This window comes from Oncorhynchus mykiss, chromosome 8 (genome assembly GCF_057628025.1).
Source record: "Oncorhynchus mykiss isolate SJ-2025 chromosome 8, ASM5762802v1, whole genome shotgun sequence".
Taxonomy (NCBI): domain Eukaryota; kingdom Metazoa; phylum Chordata; class Actinopteri; order Salmoniformes; family Salmonidae; genus Oncorhynchus; species Oncorhynchus mykiss.
In genome coordinates this window covers 54,545,004-54,571,353 of record NC_143029.1, presented here as the reverse complement: position 1 = coordinate 54,571,353, position 26,350 = coordinate 54,545,004, and the positions used below count along the sequence as shown (strand labels likewise).

General features: G+C 42.6%; 1 protein-coding gene across 3 annotated transcripts in view; it reads right to left on the bottom strand.

The window, feature by feature from the left end:
• The window catches only part of LOC110530089 (serine/threonine-protein kinase N2), a 47,331-nt gene that overhangs the window by 3,472 nt on the left and 17,509 nt on the right, over window positions 1-26,350 (bottom strand). For all 3 annotated transcript variants that reach the window (XM_021612891.3, XM_021612890.3, XM_090181964.1), the window contains exons 3-18: window positions 17,312-17,466; window positions 14,185-14,314; window positions 13,778-13,923; window positions 13,176-13,389; window positions 11,129-11,314; window positions 9,825-9,934; window positions 9,215-9,358; window positions 8,915-8,990; window positions 5,393-5,549; window positions 3,578-3,716; window positions 3,153-3,301; window positions 2,693-2,768; window positions 2,468-2,559; window positions 1,310-1,486; window positions 617-679; window positions 453-529 (exon numbers count right to left, since the gene is read on the bottom strand). In XM_021612891.3, coding sequence (XP_021468566.1) covers window positions 453-529; window positions 617-679; window positions 1,310-1,486; window positions 2,468-2,559; window positions 2,693-2,768; window positions 3,153-3,301; window positions 3,578-3,716; window positions 5,393-5,549; window positions 8,915-8,990; window positions 9,215-9,358; window positions 9,825-9,934; window positions 11,129-11,314; window positions 13,176-13,389; window positions 13,778-13,923; window positions 14,185-14,314; window positions 17,312-17,466 — 2,091 coding nt within the window. The remainder of the gene's footprint in view (window positions 1-452; window positions 530-616; window positions 680-1,309; window positions 1,487-2,467; window positions 2,560-2,692; window positions 2,769-3,152; window positions 3,302-3,577; window positions 3,717-5,392; window positions 5,550-8,914; window positions 8,991-9,214; window positions 9,359-9,824; window positions 9,935-11,128; window positions 11,315-13,175; window positions 13,390-13,777; window positions 13,924-14,184; window positions 14,315-17,311; window positions 17,467-26,350) is intronic.

The following is a 26,350-nucleotide window of genomic DNA, read 5'->3' as shown; positions in this document are numbered from 1 at the left end:
ACTCCGCCAAGCTGCACTGCTTCTTGACACACTAATCGCTTAACCCGGAAGGCAGCCGCACCTGTACGGTGTTTTGGAGGAAACACTGGCAACTGAAGTCAGCGTGCATGCGCCCGGCAGCCACAAGGAGTTGCTAGAGCGCAATGGGACAAGGACATCCCGGCCGGCAAAACCCTCCCCTAACCCGGACAGCGCTGGGCCAATTGTGTGCCGCCTCATGGGTCTCCCGATTGAACCCGGATCTGTAGTGAGGCCTCTAGCGTTGCGATGCAGTGCCTTAGACTGCTGCACCAGTCGGGAGCCACCAGGCATGTACGTTTGACACCAATATTCGGTTCCGATCAGCAGAGGCCTTAGTTAGAGTTAAGGTTTTGACTGAGTCACCATTGACATTGACATTCAATGGTGATGGAAAAGTGACATTAAGTTGAGGTTGTGTTTGTCCCACTTACCCTCTTTGCAAAGGCCAAAGTCAGCAATTTTTACATAGCCCTCAGTGTCCAATAGCAGATTGTCAAGCTTCAGATCTCTGAAAGTGAAACAGAATCATGAGAATCACCATCGATATATGTTACATCAGAGCAAATATTCACCCAGTGAAAGGAAATATTCTTACCTGTACACAATCTCATGTTCATGTAAAAACTGTAATCCCAATACGACACAAGCTGCATAAAATCTACCAAAGACAAGAAAAAAATAAAACAGTTGGAGTCAGCAAAGAATCAGAGAAATCAGGAGAGAATCCACTTTGTAATATATAAACTTTTATAATATGATGAAGAATACAAGACACTGGATATGTGGGTGAGCACTTAAGACACTAGTTCAAAGCCAACAGCATTATTGGTGGGGGGCGACTGAAGATAATCTCGGTGCAGCAGCAAAACTTCAACGTTCACAAAGAAAGTGAGCCTCCAAACAAAAGTGCAAGTCAAGTCATTTTACAAATGCAAGTCATGATTTTATGGGTTGCTTTGCATAATATTTGTATATTGAGTAAGGCGCACTGTAGCAAAAACTTTTACAAAAGGAAAATGAAAATCAGTGTTCTTATTGGACAAAATCCAGGTAGCTCCTCCGTGTCGCTCTGCATCAAAAAGTTGTCTGCCTAATGAACAGGGCGGCAGGTAGCCAAGTGGTTATGAGCGTCGGGCCAGTAACCAAAAGGTAAAAAAAAAAAAAAAAAAAAGAGGTAAACAATCTGACAATGTGCCCTTGAGCAAGGCACTGAACCCTAAGTCACTCTGAAAAAGAGCATCTGCTAAATGACTGAAATGTAAATGAACAGGACCCTGGTGTCACTCACATGGCCCTGGGCTCGGAGAAGACGTCAGCGTGGATGTGCATCATCAGGTCTCCCCCGGCAGCGTACTCCATGACGAAGCACACGTGCTCCTGCGTCTGGAAGCAGGCGAAGAGGTTGACCAGGAACGGATGGCGCACGCTGTTCACCGTTTCAAAGATACGTTTCTCACACATCAGACTAGGGGAGGAAGTCAGAGAAACAAAGACGTAAGCCCCTGATACCTGAGCAAGGCTCTTCTTAGATTACAAAAGGAATTCAATGCTACTCAAATCCCCTGTGTAAATCAATTCCTGAAATGAAAATGCATAATATACAATAAGTCATTTACCCAGACGCTTTTATCCTAACGTGACCCACAGTCATGCGTGCACACATTTGATACGTATAGGTGCCACATGGAATCGAACGCACTATCCTGGCGTTGAAAGAGCCATGCTCTACCAACTGAGCTTACAGAGGACCAGAAAATAAATCAGCCCAAACTCTTGGTCAGAAAGCTAAGCTAATACCTTATTGGCCAGGTGGAAACCGTCAAACTGTTATAGGAGCAATAAATAGAAATCACTCTGCCATTACATGATTGCTAAAATTCTAAAATGTTCGCCTAATTTCAGTTTAGGTGACAAAACAAGCAAAGAATCATTATATAATTTTAATAACCAAAAATATCGTACGGCTGTTTGAAGCTGATGTACAACTTACTACAGCAGTACATTTCTGTTACTAACCCCAACCGGGCCTAAAAATAAAATCTGTCCGTTTGCATCAGAGAAAATGTCTTCCAACTCAGTCTCTAGAAACATTTGATGGATTTTTCCAGGAACATATTTGAGAGGACACATTGAATTTCTGACATTCGTTGAAAGCTATTAGAAAATACACGAGGGTTCTGTATGTAACACAAGGAAACTGACTATCCATAAAAAATGTTTTTAAAAAGAACACAAAAATACTACTATATTACTACTAATCATACTGTCAGAGTATGTCAGAGTATTTCCGGCTGTTTGAAGGTGATGTCCAAAACCCGAAAGCCGTAGTCAACTCTGAACTGAATAACAGGGTTGAACAAAGCTAAACCTGTTACGCTCAGCAAACAGTTAAAAAGGCATCAGTATCAGGCCTAATTGGTTTAAGTGCTCAGGTTGAGCCCCTTACCTGTCCACCTCGTCACGAGCCACAATGTCTCCTTTCTTCAGGGCTTTGATGGCAAACATCTCTCCCGTGCTTTTATACTCGGCTAACAATACCTGTGTGGAGTGGGGAAAGAGAGGAGACATTTTAGGAAAGCTAGGTTTTTTTTCCTTTTTCAGAAAAAGCTTATTTCTCTAGAAGGGCTGTAAAAAAAAGGATCGAGAAATGGGTTGGGTGTGTACTATGTACCTTTCCGAAATGACCACGACCAAGGACTGCAACACATTTGAAGTCTTTGAGACTAAACTGAAATTGTTCTTCTTCCCTGGAAATGGGAGGTAGATATCATATTACATGGAAAAATACAAACTATTGCTTTCAATAAGCCCCCAAGGAAATCATACACATTCTCGTGTAAGCTGGGCGAAACACACTGCCCCAATACATTGACTGTAACCAATCAAAAATCGATTAAAAGCAAGTCATGCATGCATCTGAGTTTCTCCCCAAACAGCATTGGAGTCGCAGATATTCAGCCTATTTGAGAGGACCAGTTTTAAGAGAGGCACAGAATCGCTGATCTTGATCACATACGGACTAGTTATTTGGGACGCAAGGTGATTTGTAGATGAGTGATTCTGCGCAGTCCAACGTAGTCGTTGCAACGTAGTCGTTCTCCCAAACATGCACGTTGTTAAGTGAGCCCTACCTTATCTCTGTGTCATTCTGTATGGCTGTGAGCTCCAGGTCTGGAGGCTGGATCTCCGGCTCTACTACATTGTCTCGTCTGTCTAGGTCCAACGACTTCACCGCTATGCTGTTCCTCTTGTTCAGGAAGTCAAACGATGCCAGTGCATCCTGCAAAGGTAGAACTCACTTCTTAGGAGGATGGGGCAGTGGGGTTGTGTTCAGTATGGCAAACTGTAGCAAAACGCTTTGCAATGGAAAATGTTCAGGTTCAGTACATCCCCCGTTTAGCATTTGTATTGTTATTTTACTGAACACGATTCAAGTTTCCATTGACAGTTGTTTCAAGTTTTAATTCACTTGAACTGGGATGACCATTACCAAATATGACTATGTGTCACTACTTCCTCTAAATCGGGCATCTCCGTGGTAACCCCATGTCCGTACCTGTACTTCCTCCTTGTCGGGCAGTTTGTTGTCCTGTGCCAGTGGTTCTCTGGTGCCCGCGGGTAAAGGGTAGTGCTTGGGTCCCGAGGTGGGCTCTTTGTCAAAGTCCAGCTTGGTCACCAACGGGTCACTAATGTCACTGGAAGGGAAGGTGCCACATCTTAATTACAGAGGAATACAGTGACTTGCAAAATTATTCAGACCCCTTCACATAGTGGGATTCAAATGTATTTCTCATTTTTTTGTCAACAAATAACACAAAATACTTGAATGTAAAATTGGAAGAAATGTTAAATAGTCATTGCATAAGTATTTGGCTCCCTGAGCCAATACATGTTAGATCCACATTTAACATTGATTACAGCTGCGAGTCTTCTTGGGTAAGTCTATAAAGAGCATATTTGTGCATAATTCTTATCAAAATAGATTTTCAGGCAGATGTAAGTCAAAACTGTAACTTGTCCACTCGGGAACATTCACGGTCTTCTTGGAAAGCAACCAGTGTAGATTTGGCCTTGTGTTGTAGGTTATTGTCCTGCTGAAAGATGAATTCCTCCCCCAGTCTCTGGAATAAAGCAGACTGAACAAGGTTTTTGCCTGTGCTTAGCTACATCCCGTTTCTTTTCATCCTGAAAAAGTCCCCAGTATTTGCCAATGTCAAGCATACCCAAACCATGATGCAGGCACCACCGATGCTTGAAAATAGCAGTTACTCAGTGATGTGTTTGCCCATAAATAAGGCTTTGCATTTAAGCCAAAAAGTGTATTCCTTTGCTGTGTTTTTGTTGCAGTATTATTTTAGCGGCTTATTGCATACAATACATGTTTTGGAATATTTTTAATTCTGTATATTTGTATTCTTCTTTTTACTCTCTCATTTAGATCATTATTGTGGAGTCACTACAATGTTGTTGATCCTACATTTTCTTCCGTCACAGCCATTTAACTCTGTATCTGTTTTAAAATCACCAATGGCCTCATGGTAACATCCCTGAGCAGTTTCATTCCTGTCCTGCGGCTCAGTTCAGAAGGACGACTGTATCTTTGATGTTTCTGGGTGGTGTAATACATCATCCACTGCAAAATGATTAACTTGCTTAAAGAGATATTAAAATGTCAGATTTGTTATTGTTACCCATCACTGCCCTTCTTTATGAGGCTTCTCGAAAAGCTCCCTGGTCTTTGTGGTTTAATCTTTGCTTGAAAGATTAAAATACTTTTTACATTGTAGTCATTTACCAGACGCTCTTATCCAGAACGACTTACAGTGAGTGGTGAGTTAATACATTTTCATACTGGTCCCCCGTGGGAATCGAACCCACAACCCTGGCGTTGCAAACACCATGCTCTGCCGACTGAGCCACACGAGTCAACTGCCATTATTTCACACAGAGTGAGTCCATGTATCTCATTATGTGATTTGTTTAAGCCACATTTTACTCCTGAGCCAATTCTGGCTTGCCTAAACTAAGGAGATGAATACTTATGCAACGACTATATTTAAGATATGATTTAAATAAATAAATATATTCCACTTTGACAAAGTATTTTGTGTAGATTGTAGACAAAAAGAAAAGACAATTAAATGCATTTTAATCCCACTTTTGTAACAAAATGTGAAGAAATCCAAGGGGTCTGAATACTTTTGCAAGGCACTGTATATGTCTGCATTCCACACTGTTTGCATGTGGGATAAAGACTTTAAGAAGGCATGTGACAGTGTGTGTGTGGCCCAGGTTGCCAAGCGTAGTCTGTTGGACCTATGTGCGTGTTTGTGTCTATGTGTGTGATCGTTCACGCCTGTTCTATATATACCTGGTGGGTGTTGGAGAATCCGGAAGACTGCTGGGCCCGATCTCAGGCACCTGTGGGCTGTAGGAGTTAGTGCTGACTGTAGGTATGGCCCTTCTGACCAGGCGGCCCCAGGTGGCGATGTTGATGTTCATCTGAGGAGCACGCAGGAACGTCTTCCCTGAGGAGGGAACGCAGGACAGGTAAGTGACACACTAACCTCAAGACCCGTCACAAAGCCGGACGGGGAACACTAATCCTCACAACACCCCTACAGGGCATGCATGACCTTATGACCCCGGGTGACCATGGAGATAATCACCTCAACACTATTTGATTACCTATATTTAGTGTAAAAGACCTAATTAAACCATCCAAAGTGGACAACGAAAACTGAAGACAACTGTATGATTTCTCAGAGTAGAGTGAAATGGATGTATGTGTTCCATAAAAACATATAACGTTTCTCTCTGTTTGGGCCAAGGTTATTCTAGTAAACTAAAAGTAGTCATGGAAAAAATGATTTAGTAATCTAATATAAAATTATTAACAAACCTGTCTGAAAAACTAAAACTACACTGAAAACTATTACCTTCGACTCCAAAACGAACAAAAATAAAAACCATTATGAATTATGTTATGTTTTTTTCCCCCTCGGCTTTGGCAAAAAATTCTAAAGGGGTTTCACAAGCTAATGAATCTGGCAGGTAAATGCTTCCAGGAGATGGTGATGTTTCACTATCACTAGCTATCAAGGGGGAAAAAAATCTGCTGGGTAGCTAACTTGATTCTTCTTACATGTACTACTAAAGTTAAAAAGCATTGGATTGGTGTAAACCCCCATACCTCATTGGTGTAAAGCCCCATACCTCATTGGTGTAAACCCCCATACCTCATTGGTGTAAACATGGGCAAGAGAAAGCTTCCTTCCTCCACATTTTGCACCAGTCCCTGTGTTAATCCTTTTAAATCCAAGTCACATTGAGATTGAATTTATCATTTCAACCTCACCTGACCGTGGCTACGTTCAGATGCCAAACATTCTCAAACATTGCAGATTGAAATGCCATGAATAAAGCTGATGTGATTCCTTATTCTACATGTCAAAGAGACAGGTTTGTTCTACATAGGCTGTTTCTATCTGAACGTTCCAAAACGTTGCGTTCTGCTGAGCGCACCCCTTGTGTATACCCTACAAAAGTGGCGTAATTTACCAGGAAGTAGCCTTGTAGTTTTTGAACTTTTGTATGCTTTTTGAATAGTTTTCAAAAAGCGCAAAAAAACGCAGCCATTTTAATCTCAATATCAAATCATTTCTGGGTAAGGACAATAAGGCAATTTCTCAAGAATTGCCCACATTGTCGCACATTATTCCAATTGCAGAGTGTGTAAATATATATATGTTTTAAACACACGAGAAAATCATGTTTTTGACTGCACTTGGGCCGTTATTAAAAGGCATCTTGGCAGAAGAGAATTCATCCACAAACATGAAAATAATTTGATATACAGTGCATTCGGAAAGTATTCAGAGCTGTTGACTTTTTCCACATTTTGTTATGTTACAGCTTTATTCTAAAATTGATTACATAGTCCCCCCCCCCCCCACCAATCTACACACAATAACCCATAATGACAAAGCAAAAACTGTTTTTTAGATTTTTTGCAAATGTATAAAAAAAAATGAAATACTGCCCCTGGAGCAGGTTTTCATCAAGGATCTCTCTGTACTTTGTTCCGTTCATTTTTGCCTCGATCCTGACTAGTCTCAGCTGAAAAATATCCCCACAGCATGATGCTGCCACCACCACGCTTCACCGTAGGGATGGTGCCAGGTTTCCTCCAAACGTGACGCTTGGCATTCAGGCCAAAGGGTTCAATCTTGGTTTCATCAGATCAGAGAATCTTGTTTCTCATGTCCTGAGAGTCTTTAGGTGCCTTTTGGCAAACTCAAAGCGGGCTGCCATGTGCCTTTAAATGAGCAGTGGCTTCTGTCTGGCCACTCTACCATAAAGGCCTGATTGGTGGAGTGCTGCAGAGATGGTTGTCCTTCTGGAAGTTTCTCCCATCTCCACAGAGGAACTCTGAAGATCTGTCAGAGTGAGCATCGGGTTCTTGGTCACTTCCCTGACCAAGGCCCTTCTCCCCTGATTGCTCAGTTTGGCTGGGCGGCCAGCTCTAACAAGAGTCTCGGTGGTTCCAAACATCTTCCATTTAACATTGATGGAGGCCACTGTCTTCCTGTCTTCAATGCTGCAGAATGTTTTTTGGTACCCTTCCCCAGATCGTGCCTCGACAAAATCTTGTCTTGGCACTCTACGGACAATTCCTTTGACCTCATGGCTTGGTTTTTGTTCTGACATGCTTGGTTAAATGGGGGACCTTATACAGACAGGTGTGTGACTTTCCAAATCATGTCCAATCAATTGAGGAAACATCTCAAGGATGATCAATGGAAACGGGATGCACCTGAGCTCAATTTAAAGTCTCATAGTAAAGGTTCTGAATACTTGTTTGTTTTGTGTATTTTTTACCCCCTTTTCGTGATATCCAATTGGTAATTACACTCTCGTCCCATCGCTGCAACTCCCGTACGGACTCGGGAGAAGCGAAGGTTGAGAGCCATGCGTCCTCCGAAACACAACACTGCCAAGCCACGCTGCTTCTTGACACACCGTACAACTGGCGACCAAAGTCAGCGTGCATGCGCCCAGCCTGCCACAAGGAGTCGCTCGAGAGAGCGTGACGGGAAAAGGACATCCCGGCTGGCCAAACCCTCCCCTAAACAGGACGACGCTGGGCATATTGTGCGCTACCTCATGGGTCTCCCGGCCACGGCCGGCTGCGACACAGCCTGGGATTGAAGCAGGATCTGTAGTGACACCTCTAGCACTGCGACGATGCGCCACTCGGGAGGCGAAAGGGTCTGAATACTTATATTTGCTAACATTTCTAAAATCTGTTTTTGCTTTGTCATTATGGGCTATTGTGTGTAGATTGTTGAGGAAATTGTTGAATTTAATAAATGTTAGAAGAAAGCTGTAACGTAATAAAATGTGGAAAAAGTCAAGTGGTCTGAATACTTTCCGAAGGCACTGTACATCTTAAAATGACCGCGTTTTCACAAATGATGATATAATCATCAAGCCCATTCAAAAGATTAGTTGACAGGAACCGGAAGTATGAAGACGTCACTTGCACATTGTATTACTGCCCCCTAGTTGGAAGAAGTGACTTCCCAAAAAAACAAAACACTATACAATACAAATTCTCCCTCGCCTCCCAGGCATGCTCTCTGTCCCTAACACTAAATAACATAAAAACTAAATATAAACACATTTTTTATACAACTTTAACTAAATAGAAACAAGCAAATCAGGTCTGAAAACTGAAATTAACACAGAATTTTAAAGAAAATTAAAAAAACTAATAGAAATAAAAACTAATATAATAAAAACGAATGCTTCCTGTTGAATATCAAACAAAATGTAATCTACTTTGGGCCCTATGATATATATATTTCTTCTTCAGAAAACAATGATTTACCTTGCTGCTTTGAGAATATCTTTTTTTGTCTCTGCAGTTTGGGTCGCCTCTCAATGACAGGGTTGAAAAATGTGACCTGAACAAAAAGCAATAGTTAGGCCTACCAAGTAAACAGTCTTCATCATAGGAGGGTATCGATAACTGGGTCATGTTCATTAGGGCGAGCAATGGAACAGATTTTAAACCGCTAGCACCGAAAACAAAGACGGAACATTTCTTAATTGTACAGGTCCAGAGGTAGTCCCTCCCTGTTTCAGTCTGCTCTGAACACAACCCTGGTGTAGTGTTAAAGCGGGCTACCTCTGCAAACAGGGTTCCCTGGGGCTCGAGGTAGAGACACATGCCGTGACGCTGGTTGTCCAGGAAGTCCTCAAGTCGCAGGAACTTGACGGCACAAAGCGAGCGCCAGTCTCTCCAGTACACCGAGATCTCCAGCTCACGAGACTGCAGGTCAAACAACGCGCACAAGGTTAAGCACACGCATATGCAAGCAGGGTTAAAACCCATGTGACATTTTCATGGTGCAAATAGATCTGTGCAGACAAATACCATCGACCTCATTAGAATGTGGCAGCGTGATTGAATTTAAACCTTTCTTCAACAATGTGCATTAGTAGAAGGCGATTAGTTAACTCGTCGGGTGAGCTGAGCAATGCATAAATAGTAGTCTCCGTAAAACACATTGTTGTTGAAAATACCCAAATTGAAATTGTGCTGCCAGATGAGGTTTTGCTATATTTCTTTCACCCAGATCTGCGCTCTTTTCCATCAAGAAAATGTACCCATAGTAGTTAGCAAGCACAATAAGTGAAAAGAAATGCACACAACTAGGGTATTTAAAAAAGGCAAAAGTATACCATCATTCACTAATCAAAAGAACAGAAAAAGTACGTCTGTCTGTGTGTCATACCCTGTCTAGCTCCAGTGTAAACTTCTGATCCCATGACTGGTTACTGACAGGTCTCCAGCTGGTCTGTCCCACCACTGTGTTGTCCAACTTCAGCACAGCACTGATCTCATCTGGAGAGGAACACAAAGATGAAATATCATTTCCAGTCAAAAATCGACACGTTACAGTATTGTTCATACATACATTGTTCAAATGACATTCCAATTAAATGAACATGGTGTTCTTTCTTTAGGATAAACTACATAAGAGTGCTGTGGCTCTGTCTATTTATAGTTTTGCTACAATCCATACTCTTTAAGCCGAGGGGATGATGGCAGGGGAAAATCAGTCACTGGACAGGTTTCAGGTTTCTCTAATGTGTTTTTTGTTGTTGTCAAGTATGCATATAGCTGCGTCAGTAATGGGCCCTGGTCAGAAATAGTGCACTATATATGGAATAGTTTGCCATTTCAGAAGCAACAACACTGACTAAAAACATACAACAATTTCAAAAACTACTGAGTTAGTTTATATAGGGAAATCAGTCCATTTAAATACATGTATTAGTCCCTAATCTATGGATTTCACATGACTGGGAATACAGATATGCATCTGTTGGTCAAATATACCATAAAAAATAAATAAAAAAGTAGGGGCGTGGATCAGAAAACCAGTCAGTATCTGGTGTGACTATTTGCCTCATGCAGTGTCGCGTCTCCTTCATATAGAGTTGATCAGGCTGTTGATTGTGCCCTGTGGAATGTTGTCCCACTCCTCTTCAACGGCTCTGGGAAGTTTCTGAATAATGGCGGGAACAGGAACACGCTCGATCGTACACGTCGATCCAGAACATCCCAAACATGCTCAATGGGTGACATGTCTGGTGAGTATGCAGGCCATGGAAGAACTGGGACATTTTCAGCTTCCAGGAATTGTGTATGGGGCTCTGCATTATCATGCTGAAACATGAGATAAATGGCGCGACAATGGGCCTCAGGATCTCGTCACGGTATCTCTTTGCGTTGAAATTGCCATCGATAAAGTGCAATTGTTTTTGTTGTCCACAGCTTATGCCTGCCTATACCATAACACCACCGCCACCATGGGGCACTCTGTTCACAACGTTGACATCAGCAAACCACTCACCCACTCAACGCCATACATGCCATCTACCCGGTAGAGTTAAAACCGGGATTCATCCATTCAGAGCACACTTCTCCAGGTGGCCATCAAAGGTGAGCATTTGCCCACTAAAGTTGGTTACGTTGACAAACTGCAGTCAAGTGAACGATAGTAGGAGAGACTGCTGGTGTTAGGAGACTCACAAGAGAGATCTTCACTCTTGGAGAGGTTCCGTGCACTGGCGCCTCGGTTGCGGTTCCCCCGGCTCATGAAGGAGGAGCGGGTCTCGCTGGGGCTCCAGCCAGGCAGTGGCACGGAACCGGCTTTTGAACGACCTGGAACGTTCTCAAGCAGGTCCTGGCAGCCCATGAGCCTGACGTCTAATGTGCCTGGGGAAGACAAGATATTTTGAGGAGATGGGCAAAGCACAGTAGTACAGAAATACTGTTCAAGATCTACCAACTTAGAACCATTTTTATGAGTACCACTTCAGCGAGGCAGCGGCACCCATGACGGCGTGCGTGCGACACCCACACTGCTCAAATCATAGGCAAACACACATTTTTTTTACCTGATAATGATGTTAGCAGACTGCCTCTGTAGAAATGGTAGACTATTAGACAGACAGGGTACCTGGTAATTGGCTGATTTTCAGTAGCTAACTAGAAATACGTTTAAAAATGGACAAACATTTTATAACAAGGTGGTGCTGATGTAGGCCTAAGGTTAGGTAGGGGAAAGGTCCGGAGGGGGATAGTCAACCCTTAAATTATATCAAACAATTTAGCCGACACAGAAGTCTCGTGTTTGAGCCTAAATTGAATTGAGGTGGCATCAATGGGGTTACATTTCAGGGTAACGATTATTCTAATGAATAGGTGTCTTTATGTGGATAGTCTAGTGAAAATGTAAATTGGCTGCTGAAATTGTGTTTGGGGAGAAAATTCTAAATAATTCAATTACCAGATGCAATGTAGTAGTCTAGTTTACAGTAGGCTATTTGGAATATGAAACAACTGAAATAGGCCTATATGAGGTCAATCTCTGACCTCATCCATCAAGTTAGGTCTGACTACTAGGCTGCCATTCATTCAACATGCCTCGTCATCATCACTGACTACTATCACATCGTTAGCAGCCTACTGTTGACATACAACCACATCAAGAGGACAGATTAAGAATAGATTTAAGAATGGATGAATTAACATAGGCTACTAATCTTTAAACAGTCTAACATAACTTTCTGTGAAGGATGGTAGTAGTGGAACAGCTCTCTCTGCCATGTCGGTTTCATCCACGCAGCAATACGCACTGAACTACCTCACCATCGCGCCGTTCCCTTGCTCGTCAAGGCGCTCGCGCCTACTACCGTTGCGACGATCAAAGGATGTGCGGGCAAGAAAGTGCTCTTGCTTAGTTGACTAAACAACGCAATAGCTAACTACCTTCATTGTAATGACGCCTTAGCTAAGGAGCGAACTATGAAATAATAGTGGTTATGTGCGCGACACTCGCATACAACTTTGGAAAATGTATTTGGCAAACAGTTTGTTCTCCACTTTCCCTACCCCTTTTTCCTCACACATCAGTGGTATCAACGGATGAGGTAGAGAGCTGCCAACCAGCTCAAGGGAGGAAAATAGTTCCAGAGACAGATGAGGAATGAACTAACTTGACCAGACCCAGCTGCCATTGCATTAATGTCTATGGGAGAGCCACCCCCTTAAGTAAACAGGCACATATTTTTTTCCCCCAACAATAAACAATGATCTCTCTTAATTTATCCACCATCTTTGATAGGACAACAACTACAGGGGTTGGTCCGGAGTGGAGAGTTAGAGATTTTGTCAAGTCAAGTCCTCTGATTGGATCAGCGCCAACTTCAAAACCACAATGTGCCAACTAGAAGCCTATTTTAGGGTTGTTTTTCGTACCAGCGTGCTTTGACCTTGAAATTGCGTGCATGGTACGCAAAATGCGTGCAGGTTGGCAGGTCTGCTGTCTTGATATATTGGTAACGGCATACTTTTTTAAAAGACTGAAATCCAGATGCCAGTATGTAAAACGCTAGAACTTGAACTCCGTGTGAACAACTAAAGTTTTTTGCACAAATCTTCCATTGACATTAATACATGATTAACAGTATCGTAACATTAAGCACGCATATCCCAAGTTAACATTCAAACCTAAATTCAGAGAGGTTTACAGCATGAAAATAGTGACCACTGCTGTGGGTTATCGGCCCGTTACCTGTGAGCGCGGCGGGTTTGGCCACGGTACTGTACTGGTTCTGGGTGGAGATGATGCTGGAGCGCGGGCTGAGGGTGGGCGAGGCCATGAGGGACAGCTCCTCCACTATGCTGCTGCTGCGAGGGTGGTTTTTGGGTAGCTCGCTCAGCCTCTCCTCCAGGGAGTACTTAAGCAGGTCCAGCTTCTGACTGGACTCGTTGAAGCGGGCCTGGGCCTGGGGAGAACAGCAAGGTCAAAGGTCAAAACAGGAAAATCTTCAGTAGGCACAAAACGGGTGAAAGCTCTGAAACGGTGCTCCCCATACTTGTTTTTACAGAGCATGATCCAGGAAAAACACGTTAACAAACAGAAAAGGTATTTTTAATCCTTGAGTTCATCCCAGCCATTTTGAAAGTGTTTGCTCCCATTTTGGGTATAAGTTTGTTGAGCAGTGAGTTGTTTAGCAATAGCTTCAGAATACCGTTTTTGGTCTAATTGTTCTTGGGGCCAGGGTAGGAGTGTTGACCTAGGATCAGTTGAGCCTTTAAGATCATAATTATATAGACGGGGGGGGGGGGGATCCTAGATCAGCACTCTTACTCATGTATGGCTTTGGTCTGTACCTCTGAGTGTGCCCTCTTCTCTGTGACCTTGCCAGAGCCCAGGAGCTTCATGACATTCTTGGCACCCTCGGCCACGGCTGACTCTATCCTGGCGTGGTGACACAGCTCCTCCACCCGTAGGTCCAACGGGCTGATGATGGGCTTGGCTGGAGAAAGAGGACGTTCAGTCTATCAGCACATTTTCGGCGTTCAATTTCAGCAGAATCGCTCATCTTGATCACATAATGAATAGTTATTTCGGAAGGAAGGTCATTTGTAGATCAGCAATTCTGCGTAGTTCGACTGCAATGTAGTCGTTCTCAAATAAACACTGTGTGTCCATATGCGTCAAAGGGGATTACACAGGACAGGAGAGGCCAAGGACTCAATGAGTCACAGGCAGGTGTGTGTGTGTGTGTCTCTCTCACCCATGACGTCGTTGTTGTCAAAGCTCAACTCGCTGGCCTGGCTGCCTTTGAGGATCTGCATCCTGATGAACTCGATCTTTGTTTTGCTGTCCTGGAGCATCTGTTGAGCGGTCGCTAACAATTTCCGGTCCTGTTAGAAAAATTTAAACACACACTATCACTAATAGGTATACACATCTAGCATACAGGCTAACTGTCCACATCTAGCATACAGGCTAACTGTCCACATCTAGCATACAGGCTAACTGTCCACATCTAGCATACAGGCTAACTGTCCACATCTAGCATACAGGCTAACTGTCCGCATCTAGTATACTGGCTAACTGTCCGCATCTAGCATATAGGGTAACTAACAGCTTTATGGGAAAACATGGATAAAATAACAACACACTTGACCTAAATTCCACATCTACAAAAGTAGCCTATTTCTCTTCAAATCACAACTTTAATTGGAGCAACATTTTTCACCGTGCGGATGGAAAAAGTTATTCACTACAGATTATAGTAGAATGTCATTGTGTTATCAGTGACCTTCGAAGCATGCACACACTGGTCCGTGGAGTAAACTAGTCAACTCCACCCAGAATTCCTCTGGCGGCGGCGCATGCTATGCCGGTGTAGCGGGCAGGAAAGGCTTCCGTCTGACAGGCATTTCCTGGCTGACATCAGGCACTGCTATTTCCCACAGGATGGTGCCAATCTCTACAAGCGCTCTGGCAGGGGACCACTGACCGGGGGTCGCCAACATACATTCCACACCTTATTATACAGAGGTTAGCTCACACAGGGTCAGCTATGGCTGATTTTAGCACTGGGGTCGCCAAAATTCTAAACTTTAGGGATGGGGAACTTTGATGGGGGTGAGGGCCACAACAAAAACATCTCAAATCATCATGAGGGGGGCCGCAGTGGCTCGCGGGTCTGCGTACCCTCATCCATACCCACACATGCAGTCAGAGCTGGCCCTAGCTTTTTGAGGGCTCTAATTGAAAGTAAAGTGTTTAAAGTTAATTTCCTGCAATTCTACACATTTTGCCATGGACATAGAGAAAATGTTGTTGTTTTAAAGCAAGTTTGCCTCAATTCTACACATTTTGCCATGGACATAGAGAAAATGTTGTTGTTTTAAAGCAAGTTTGCTGCAATTCTACACATTTTTCCACGTGGCGGAGAGAGGATTTTGCAATTGTATAACTCATTTCCTGTAATTCTGACATAGGTTAGATAGCTGGCTAGACTAACTTAGCGATCAAAAATGTTTTAGCTGACATGGGCCAACTGAGTGACTGTCAGTGACTGTCAGTGATGCATAACCAGAGAAACTGCTGATGCATTGTGTATTGTATTATTCTAAATCTCTCAACTGTAAGTTGAGGCTCGGACTGAGAACTTATTTTTTTATGCAATGTTTTGGGGGGAAATTGATCGCCGGGCCTACAAAAGGGGGTGGCCCGCGGGCCCAGTGGCATCATTAGACCTGGGCTTCCAGGTCTAATATGAGTTTCCATAACCACACACCACTTGCGCTTTGCAGTATAAAAATATATACTGACATTTTAATGATAAAAAAAAAAAATATATATATATATATATATATATATATATATATATATATATACTGCGCTAGGCAGTAGGCACTGCAAGAAGCCCCTGGAGTGACGTAGTGCCTGTTGTGACTGGTCGAGATATCCCAACGCAGTGGACCACTCAAGTCCCTTGACCCCTTTTCCCACCCCTACAGCACCGGTTAGATGTCACTGTCATCACTCAGCAAAACGCTTGTCACTCAGCCAGAGTCTGGATATTCTGAACTACTCCCAAAACAGTGGCAAAAAAAAGAAGGTTTGGGCAGCAGTGAATGAGGTAGAGAGATCAGAACAACCAGAAAGTCAAAGTACAGCAGCAGAGTTAGCCACGGGTTTGTGCAGGGTTGGTGGCAACTAACTAGGTAGTCTACCTCAGCATAAGGGTTGGCTACATAAATAAATATATGTGAGAGAGAGAGAGAGAGAGAGAGTATACAAAGCGTTATGTTTGGGGCAAACACAACACGTCACCACTATATTTTTAAGAATGTTGGTGGCTGCATCATGTTATGTTTTTCTTTTTAGGTTAAAAAGAAACCATATAGAGCTAAGCACGGGCAGTCTGCATTTCAACAGACACTGGGATACGAATTCGCCTTTCAGCAAGAGAATAACCTAAAACACATTCCTGGGTGGCCTAGTTACAGTTTTGACTAAAATTGGCTTGAAAATCTATGGCAAGATTTGAAAAAGAATGTCTAGCAATGATCAACAATCAACTAGACAGAAATTGACAATTTGAGGATAATTGGGCAAATATTGTACAATCCAGGTGTGCAAAGAGTCTTACCCAGGAAGCTGTAGTCGCTGCCAAAGGTGATTCTAACATATATTGACTCAGGGGGGTTGAATACTTATCTAAATAAAGATAGTGTTATATTTTCCATTAATACAAAAAATATATAATTTCTTCCACTTTGACAGAGTATTTGGTGTACATTGTTGACAAAAAAAATGACAGTTAAATCCCACTTTGTAACATAACAAAATGTGGAAAAAGTCAAGGGGTGTGAATACATTCTAAAGGCACTGTATCTGGAATTACACTCTGAACTCTGATATTCTATTTGTAGGACGCATTCTGTGCTCAGTCATTCATTTCAAGAGAGGAAGTAGTGATTACACAGGGAAACAATCTGTTCGCGCCTCTCTTTTATAGCTCAATGGGGGATACACTCTTCGTCAGACCTCCACACCCAAAAGTTTTTTGTTTACAGATCTACACAATGGCCTATTTTGGGATCAAAATAGCTAACGTCGCTGAAAAGTGACGAGTTTGCATTCCTGCATATTTAAAATGGTGGCAACTGAGCTCAAATATTTTGAATGGCTTTTGTGGTCTCTTAAGCTTTGGAAAAACACTACCTGATTATTTACAAGAATTGTCAAGTGAACAAGAGACTGCAGGGAGGGACTACCTGCACTTGACCAATAAGACACTCATTTAAAAAAAGAAAGAAAGTTGAGAGCCCAAATTAACATGTCCCCTGAGTTCACTACTGAAAATGGCTTTGTGAAAGTCAAAAGGTTAGAGGGCGTACCTTAGAGGAGCCATTGGAGTACATCTGGATCATGTTCTCCGCCCCCTGCTTGACCTTTAGCTCAATGTCGTTCTGCTTCTTCAGGGCGGCCAGGCGGCTGCTGCTGGTGCACATCCTTATCTCGCTGGCCGGGGTGTCCGGGGTCAAAGGGCAATCTAAAAACAAGGTAGAAGATCAGAAGGGAAGATTTGAAGCTGGGCTATTAAAACTTTAAAAAGTGATTCTCTGATACTTTTGTATACTTTTAGCAAGGGATGCACGACATATCGGTGAACATATTGGAATCAGACGATATTAGCTAAAAATGCCAACATCGGTATTGGCCCGATGTCTCGTTTAATGCCGATGTGAAAAACCAATGTCAAAGTGCATACCTACAGTGGGGACAACAAGTATTTGATACACTGCCAATTTTGCAGGTTTTCCTACTTACAAAGCATGTAGAGGTCTGTCATTTTTTATCATAGGTACACTTCAACTGTGAGAGACGGAATCTAAAACGAAAATCCAGAAAATCACATTGTATGATTTTTAAGTAATTAATTTGCATTTGATTGCATGACATAAGTATTTGATACATCAGAAAAGCAGAACTTAATATTTGGTACAGAAACCTTTGTTTGCAATTACAGAGATCCTATGTTTCCTGTAGTTCTTGACCAGGTCTGCACACACTGCAGCAGGGATTTTGGCCCACTCCTCCATACAGACCTTCTTCAGATCCTTCAGGTTTCAGGGCTGTCGCAGGGCAATACAGACTTTCAGCTCCCTCCAAAGATTTTCTATTGGGTTCAGGTCTGAAGACTTGCTAGGCCACTCCAGGACCTTGAGATGCTTCTTACGGATCCACTCCTTAGTTGCCCTGCTGTGTGTTTCGGGTCAATTTCATGCTGGAAGACCCAGCCATGACCCATCTTCAATACTCTTATGGAGGGAAGGAGGCTGTTGGCCAAGATCTCGCGATACACGGCCCCATCCATCCTCCCCTCAATACGGTGCAGTCGTCCTGTCCCCTTTGCAGAAAAGCATCCCCAAAGAATGATGTTTCCACCTCCATGCTTCACGGTTGGGATGGTGTTCTTGGGGTTGTACTCATCCTTCTTCTTCCTCCAAACACGGCGAGTGGAGTTTAGACCAAAAAGCTCTATTTTTGTCTCATCAGACCACATGATCTTCTCCCATTCCTCCTCTGGATCATCCAGATGGTCATTGGCAAACTTCAGACGGGCCTGGACATGCGCTGGCTTGAGCAATTCTTACTGGTTGGTAGGTGATCAAATACTTATGTTGTGCAATAAAATGCAAATTGATTACTTAAAAATCATACAATGTGATTTTCTGGATTTTTAAGTTCCGTCTCTCACAGATGAAATGTACCTATGATAACAATTACAGACCTCTACATGCTTTGTTTTCTTGCACAATTGGTGGCTGACTAAATACAGTGGGGCAAAAAAGTATTTAGTCAGTCACCAATTGTGCAAGTTCTCCCACTTAAAAAGATTAGAGAGGCCTGTAATTTTCATCATAGGTACACTTCAACTATGACAGACAAAATGAGAGAAAAAAAAAAAAAATCCCATTGTAAGATTTTTTATGAATTTATTTGCAAATTATGGTGGAAAATACGTTTTTGGTCAACTACAAACAAGCAATATTTCTGGCTCTCACAGACCTGTAACTTCTTCTTTAAGAGGCTCCTCTGTCCTCCACTCATTACCTGTATTAATGGCACCTGTTTGAACTTGTTATCAGTATAAAAGACACCTGTCCACAACCTCAAACAGACACACTCCAAACTCCACTATGGCCAAGATGAAAGAGCTGCCAAAGGACACCAGAAACAAAATTGTAGACCTGCACCAGGCTGGGAAGACTGAATCTGCAATAGGTAAGCAGCTTGGTTTGAAGAAATCAACTGTGGGGGCAATTATTAGGAAATGGAAGACATACAAGACCCATTGATAATCTCCCTCGATCTGGGGCTCCACGCAAGATCTCACCCAGTGGGGTCAAAATGATCACAAGAACGGTGAGCAAAAATCCCAGAACCACACGGGGGGGACCTAGTGAATGACCTGCAGAGAGCTGGGACCAAAGTAACAAAGCCTACCATCAGTAACACACTACGCCGCCAGGGACTCAAATCCTGCAGTGCCAGACGTGTCCCCCTGCTTAAGCCAGTACATGTCCAGGCCCGTCTGAAGTTTGCTAGAGAGCATTTGGATGATCCAGAAGAAGATTGGGAGAACGTCATATGGTCAGATGAAACCAAAATATAACTTTTTGGTAAAAACTCAACTCGTCGTGTTTGGAGGACAAAGAATGCTGAGTTGCATCCAAAGAACACCATACCTGCTGTGAAGCATGGGGGTGGAAACATCATGCTTTTTGGCTGTTTTTCTGCAAAGGGACCAGGATGACTGATCCGTGTAAAGGAAAGAATGAATGGGGCCATATATCGTGAGATTGAATGAAAACCTCCTTCCATCAGCAAGGGCATTGAAGATGAAACGTGGCTGGGTCTTTCAGCATGACAATGATCCCAAACACACCGCTCGGGCAACGAAGGAGTGGCTTCGTAAGAAGCATTTCAAGGCCCTGGAGTGGCCTAGCCAGTCTCCAGATCTCAACCCCATAGAAAATCTTTGGAGGGAGTTGAAAGTCTGTGTTGCCCAGCAACAGCCCCAAAACATCACTGCTCTAGAGGAGATCTGCATGGAGGAATGGGCCAAAATACCAGAAACAGTGTGTGAAAACCTTGTGAAGACTTACAGAAAACGTTTGACCTCTGTCATTGCCAACAAAGGGTATTATTGACCAAATACTTATTTTCCACCATAATTTGCAAATAAATTCATTAAAAATCCTACAACGTGATTTTCAGGATTTTTTTTTTCATTTTGTCTGTCATGGTTGAAGTGTACATATGATGAAAATTACAGGCCTCTCTCATCTTTTTATGTGGGAGAACTTGCACAATTGGTGGCTGACTAAATACTTTTTTGCCCCACTGTACTTTTTTGCCCCACTGTATATAACGTAGGTACATGAAGTAATGATGCCACGTAAAATTTTGCGCTACACGTGCAACACAGCATTCCTAACCTAGCACACAATGTCTGCTGTGTGGATTGAGCAGTCAACAAGTCGAGCAGTCATTTGAAAGAGTAAAAAACTTTGAGATAATGGGATTCATTGCCCTTGACAATCAACTGTTCTCTGTCGTGAGTGATGTTGATTTTCGCGACTGGTCGAGCACCGGTACACACTAACGTTACCAAGTGCGCTATCGTTCAGATGTTGCCCTACCAGAGTTACACAGTAATAGCGTCACTGCTATTAGCGTCACCGAACGCCGTTTGGGTCTTTGCGTGTCAAAAAAGATACAAGTCAAATAACACTATTTGACATGTTAAATAAGCTTTTAATTTTACATGTCAAATAACACAGTTCTATTAGAATGTTGTGTGTTCTGAATTTGCACCTGCAAGCGATGTGCCACCACTACTATCAGTAGCACTGTCAAAGCTGTACAAAAAAGTCTGCAAACAAGCAAACACCAGCCATGAACGATGTGTTTACAATACCACGTTGGTAATAAAGCATTATTTGTTTGACTGCAACTTCTGGGGTAGCTAGCTAGCTAGCTAGCTTTAGCTTGGTCCCTAGCTAGCACCAATATAACCATCCTGAAAACAATAACCAGTAGAAACTGCAGTAATTTTCACTATTCTTAGCAATGATTTAGGAATCCTTGTGAGTAAGTATTAGCTAGGTAGCCACTTGTTGTTCGCCTATTGAAATTGCGCTTCAGTTCATGAAAATAAATAGCTAGTCAACTACTTAACCCTGTTGCCCAAAGCTAAAGTTATAAGTAGCCAGCTAACATCATCTGACTAGTGAGGCTCGACCGCACTGGGTTATGTGTTGTGAAGTTAGCCACAATAAGGATTAGGCACAATAGTGGAATTTGCGGTTTGCCTTCAAAATAAAAGTACCTCTTTGAAAGTGATGCAGAATGTTACAATTGTTGGAATCATACCATATTTAGACTAGATAATGTTAAACAAGGTTGGAATCTGAAGAAATTAAATGGGGCATCAGTCTACTCTGTGACACCCACAGAACACAACTGAAGAGTTTACGCAAATATTAGCGTTGTAGCTCTTATCGCGAGACTGTGACTCTGTAAAATCACCTCCCCAGTTAGCCGATTGTTGGTATTGACATTCATATTGCACTGTACAGCTTTACCTAAGGATTGGGAATCAATGAAATGGGATAACAGTCTACTCAATACCCAATATATTTTTCCCAACGTCCTCCTCAGAGTTATCAGACTCCAAGACATCCACGCAGTATTGTTTTCCCTCTGGAATAGTGTTCAATACACATAGGTTGACAATAAATGTGGCTCAATTCACAGTTGTTTCAGAGTCCCACAATAAGAGCTATGATGCAAATGTTCTCTGGGTGTCACGGAGTAGACCGATACCCCATGTCATTGATACGCAATCCATAGATAAGGCTGTACAGTGAAATAAGGATGCCCCCAATGCAATTCTAAAGTCTAATACATCCAGTGTGAATTCAACAGATTTGTCAAATTATTATCTTTTGTCGATTTTATATGACAACATTCCAACCTCATTTAGTATGATCTATTCAATTATGTCATAATTATACTATTTGTATTCATTTGCATCACTGTCAATTACATACTTTTATTTTGAAGGCTAACCAAAGTCCACTTATGTGGCTAATCCTTATTGTGGCTAGCTTCACATAGATGGTCCGACCACCATTAATCAAATAAGAACTGTCTAATAAATTAGGGTTATTTTAGATGATGACACCAAGCTATATAGTTAGCTAGCTAACGATAGCTACTGAAATGGACTATGTCGTTTTGCTATGTTTTTGGGGCAGAACATTGATTGCATCCATGAGCTATCTAGCTTTTTTTTAATGACCAGCACTGTAGGTGCGCGAGACAACTTACCAGCATCATAGCATACATATCGATGAATTGTTATGACATATGAAATACAAGTGATAGTGTAATCAATGTGTAATAACTATGTAAAAAATGTATTAACGCATTAATGTATTATGGAATGTGCAGTCATATTCAGGTCCTGATTGGTCAACAAGCTTATTTGACACGTCAAATAGTGTCAAAGACCCAAACGGAGTTTCATAGAAATCATGGTTAAGAATGAAACAACTGAACAAATGAACAACAAAACAGCACAGCAAATAACTGAAATAAATAGGTTTTGATTATGCTTTACTGGTAATGGGGACATACTTAAATGCCAACAAAATAACTTTTTGGTCAGTATGGTGTGTGTGTGTGTAACCTTTATTTAACTAGGCAAGTCTGTTAAGAACAAATTCTAATTTACAATCATGGCCTACCCCAGCCAAACCCGGATGACGCTGGGCCAATTGTGCACTGCCCTATGGGACTCCCAATCACGGGCGGATGTGATACAGCCTGGATTCGAACCCAAGATGGCAGTGACGCCTCTTGCACTGAGATGCAGTGCCTTAGACCGCTGCGTCTGTGTGTGTGTTAACTATTTAACTGTACTAGAATGCTTAAAAGGGTACTACATTTTTTAAAATATCAGTTATCGGTATCTGTTTTTTTGACAAGGAAAATATTGGATATTGGTAGCGGCCAAAAATGCCATATCGGTGATCACTACTTTTAGCCAGTAATTCTGAAAGTAGTGGTCACGAGACTTAAGTGGGCCCCGAAAATGGCGTGACTTGACTTTAACATTAATCTGAAGTCTGTTATTTTTCTAATTAACTAGTTGTTGACTTAGTTGTTACCCTATTAAATGAATCATGTAACAATTAACTCATTAGGATCTAGGGCACCACAGAGTTACCATCTCCCAAATTAAACTCTAAAAAAAGGTCTTTACCTATCACATCTATAAACTGTCAACTTATTAATCACAACCTCATATCATATCATCATTCTGAACAGTCGTAACCTTGCATCTGCAAAAACCTGAGCCTTACTTATGATTACTACACAAATACTACACAAATTAGTTGAATTATTTATTTACTAGCTAATTAAAATGGGTACACAGGATAAACATACACGCTGCACCGGTTATTGACTGGAGACGTAATATGCTGAAAACAGGTCCCTAGCGGAATGACAACAGCATGGATGCTTGTTAAAGAAGAGATGGAGAGGGTGAGAGAGGGACACGAGACACTTAACATTGCCACATTCAGAAACTACTTTCACCTACAATAACCATATACTTTGCACACGAACCACCGCCCGCTTTGAGCAAGATATCATGAATGTATTTATGTGAAATGCTTTTGTTCGCCAGTGATCTCTCGGTGACCGGAGCAGCCTTGGAAAGGGGGCTGGGCCTTTTTGAGGCACGCTTGTAAGGATCTGATTGTCTGAAATGGTTCTAACAACTCTTCTACTTTTGTCCTTCTTTGTAGTTGTCCGGTATACAGTGACTTGTCTTGTAATCCTGAACAGAGTTGATTTTCTTTCCATTCGCTCTTGAAGATGCTTCTTTGAAGATAGGCTAGACAGCCGTATCGATGGTTCCCTAATGGGTTGATGAGAGTAGCGTAATACGATGGTTTGAGCAGAGTAACAGGATGGTCCTACTTAAATCTGATTTAGAAGATAGCTAATCAGCCGTTCCAGTGAGGTGAGTTTGTCTCCACCTCGTGTTGAGAAGTTCAAACCATTCTAAACGCGCAGCTGCAGCTTCACGCTTTTCTGGTGCAATTTGTTTTTTTCTTAACCCATCATTTATACAGTTTGCTCTGCTGTGTGTGAATCTTGCTAGCTGTCACTCAAATGGTGAGGGGGGTGAAGCTCATTGAAAATTGCACTGCACAGTTTCCAGGAAAAACAGTCGCTTTCAAGCTAGGGATTTCAATTTGTGTAAAAACAGAAGGCCTGTCGGTATGAAAACTATTGGAGATGAATTCTTGTTTTTACACTTTCAGGTGATGGGCCTAATTGGTTTTACTTTTGCCCCAGCTAACAAACAGGACTCTAATAATCAACTAAAAATCAATTAGTTTAATCAGCTGCGTTTTCTAAGGATGGGGGGAAAAAGTGACACCACTTCGGCCCCCAACGACTGGAGTTGCCCACCCCTAATATGAGGAAGTGACAAAATGCCTTAAAGCATTGGGATTTGTTTTGAACTACAGAAGTTAGGGGAACCCGCCGTGGCAGTCTCCGGAGTAAAACAAGCATGAACTTGCTGAAAACTACATGTGACGGTACTGTAAATGCAAATACGACATGCCTGTTTATGGTATGACTGAGAGGCCCTTTTTGCTCAATGCCTCCGATGTCGCTCATGGTGTTTCGTCACAGTTGTGAGAGCAGTTAAAGTCGGGGTCTTATTCATCAGGCACAAAACAGAAGAAAATTGCTACGGAAAATGAAGCGTTTTGTGCTGGACGACTTCAGGTCGTCCCTCCGTGTTTTTTGTCAGTGTTTTGCTACGGTGAACCCAAATGAACACCACCCAGGAGCTCCATACTCTCCTCCTGCCCAATGAGCTGTTGGGTCTCCAGCTGAGTGTGCAACCCACTCACTCACAAAAACAAAAGTGTATAATTTCAGTCAAGCTGCGGTGCTGAGGCATGAGCTCACTGATTTTTCGTGCCTGGGCTCGAATGGCTGCTGAGCGGAACACCTCCTCTATACCCCAAAGAGAGCCGAGGGAACACTCGCTTCATCACACACGTGGGGTAAAACCTGCCTGACTGGCTTTTCCTGGCTCTTACTGTTGGCTCGTGACAGTTTGAGGGCTAAATTTAATATTTCTGGTAAAATTAAAAATGAGCAATAACAGGTCCAAACAAAAGCTTAGAAAGTGGAATTGACTTGACCCCATAGCATCACATCCCCCCCTGCAACGCTACATTGAAATGGCACCACAGCTGACAAGCTCTAAGCCTATACCAATCAACAGCACTAACCAGTTAGCATTCAATTATCACACAACACCTTAATGAGAAGTGCATCCTGTTAAACATTGGGGTCTCTGCAGAATCTTTAAAACACCTCAGGTGTCACAGATTCATTCAAACACAGCCTAATGATTCATTTAATCATCCATTAAGCTGGCAGCGAATCTCCGTGGTTGCTTTAAATAGGGGAGATGAAAGAAGAGTACGTCAGGTTGCTCTAGGCAACACCAGTCATAAAGTCTGATGCTAATGAGAATGATTACGGGTCCGCAAGGTTCCTCAGAAAATATGACTGAACTGTGTTCAACATCAGATAGACGGAATGTCAGCAGATGCAAATGTAGATGGTGGATACTCAGCCATGTTGTGTGTGTGTGTATAGAATGTATTGCAGTCACCATTGCAGTCCCAACTGACATTTGATCATCAGTGTGTGAATTGCAGTCACTAAAGCAGTCCAGACTGACATTTGATCATCTGTGTGTGCGCGCATCTCGTGTGCATCTGAGTGTGTATCCACGCGTGTGCCTGTGAACCAGGGCTTCCCTCCAGAGGAGAGGGGTTTGGTCGAGGGTCAGGACCAGTCAACGGCCTCCTCCTCTCCACAGCCCACGCTGGGCCGGCCGACAAGTGCTGAGTCACTGAATAGCAAGCAGGGTGATGTCACTCCTGGAGCGCTGACAGGGGAACACTCCCCAAGACAAATGCCTGATCCCAGGTCAGCCACAGATAGGGGAGCCCTCGACATACACTATATATACACAAAAGTATGTGGACACCCCTTCAAATTAGTGGATTCGGCTATTTCAGCCACACCTGTTGCTGACAGGTGTATAAAATTGAGCACACAGCCATGCAATCTCCATAGACAAAGACTGACAGTAGAATGGCCTTACTGAAGAGCTCAGTGACTTTCAACGTGGCACCGTCATTGGTGCCTTTCCAACAAATCAGTTTGTCAAATTTCTGCCCTGCTAGAGTTGCCACGGTCAACTGTAAGTGCTGGTATTGTGAAGTGGGAACGTTAAGGAGCAACAATGGCTC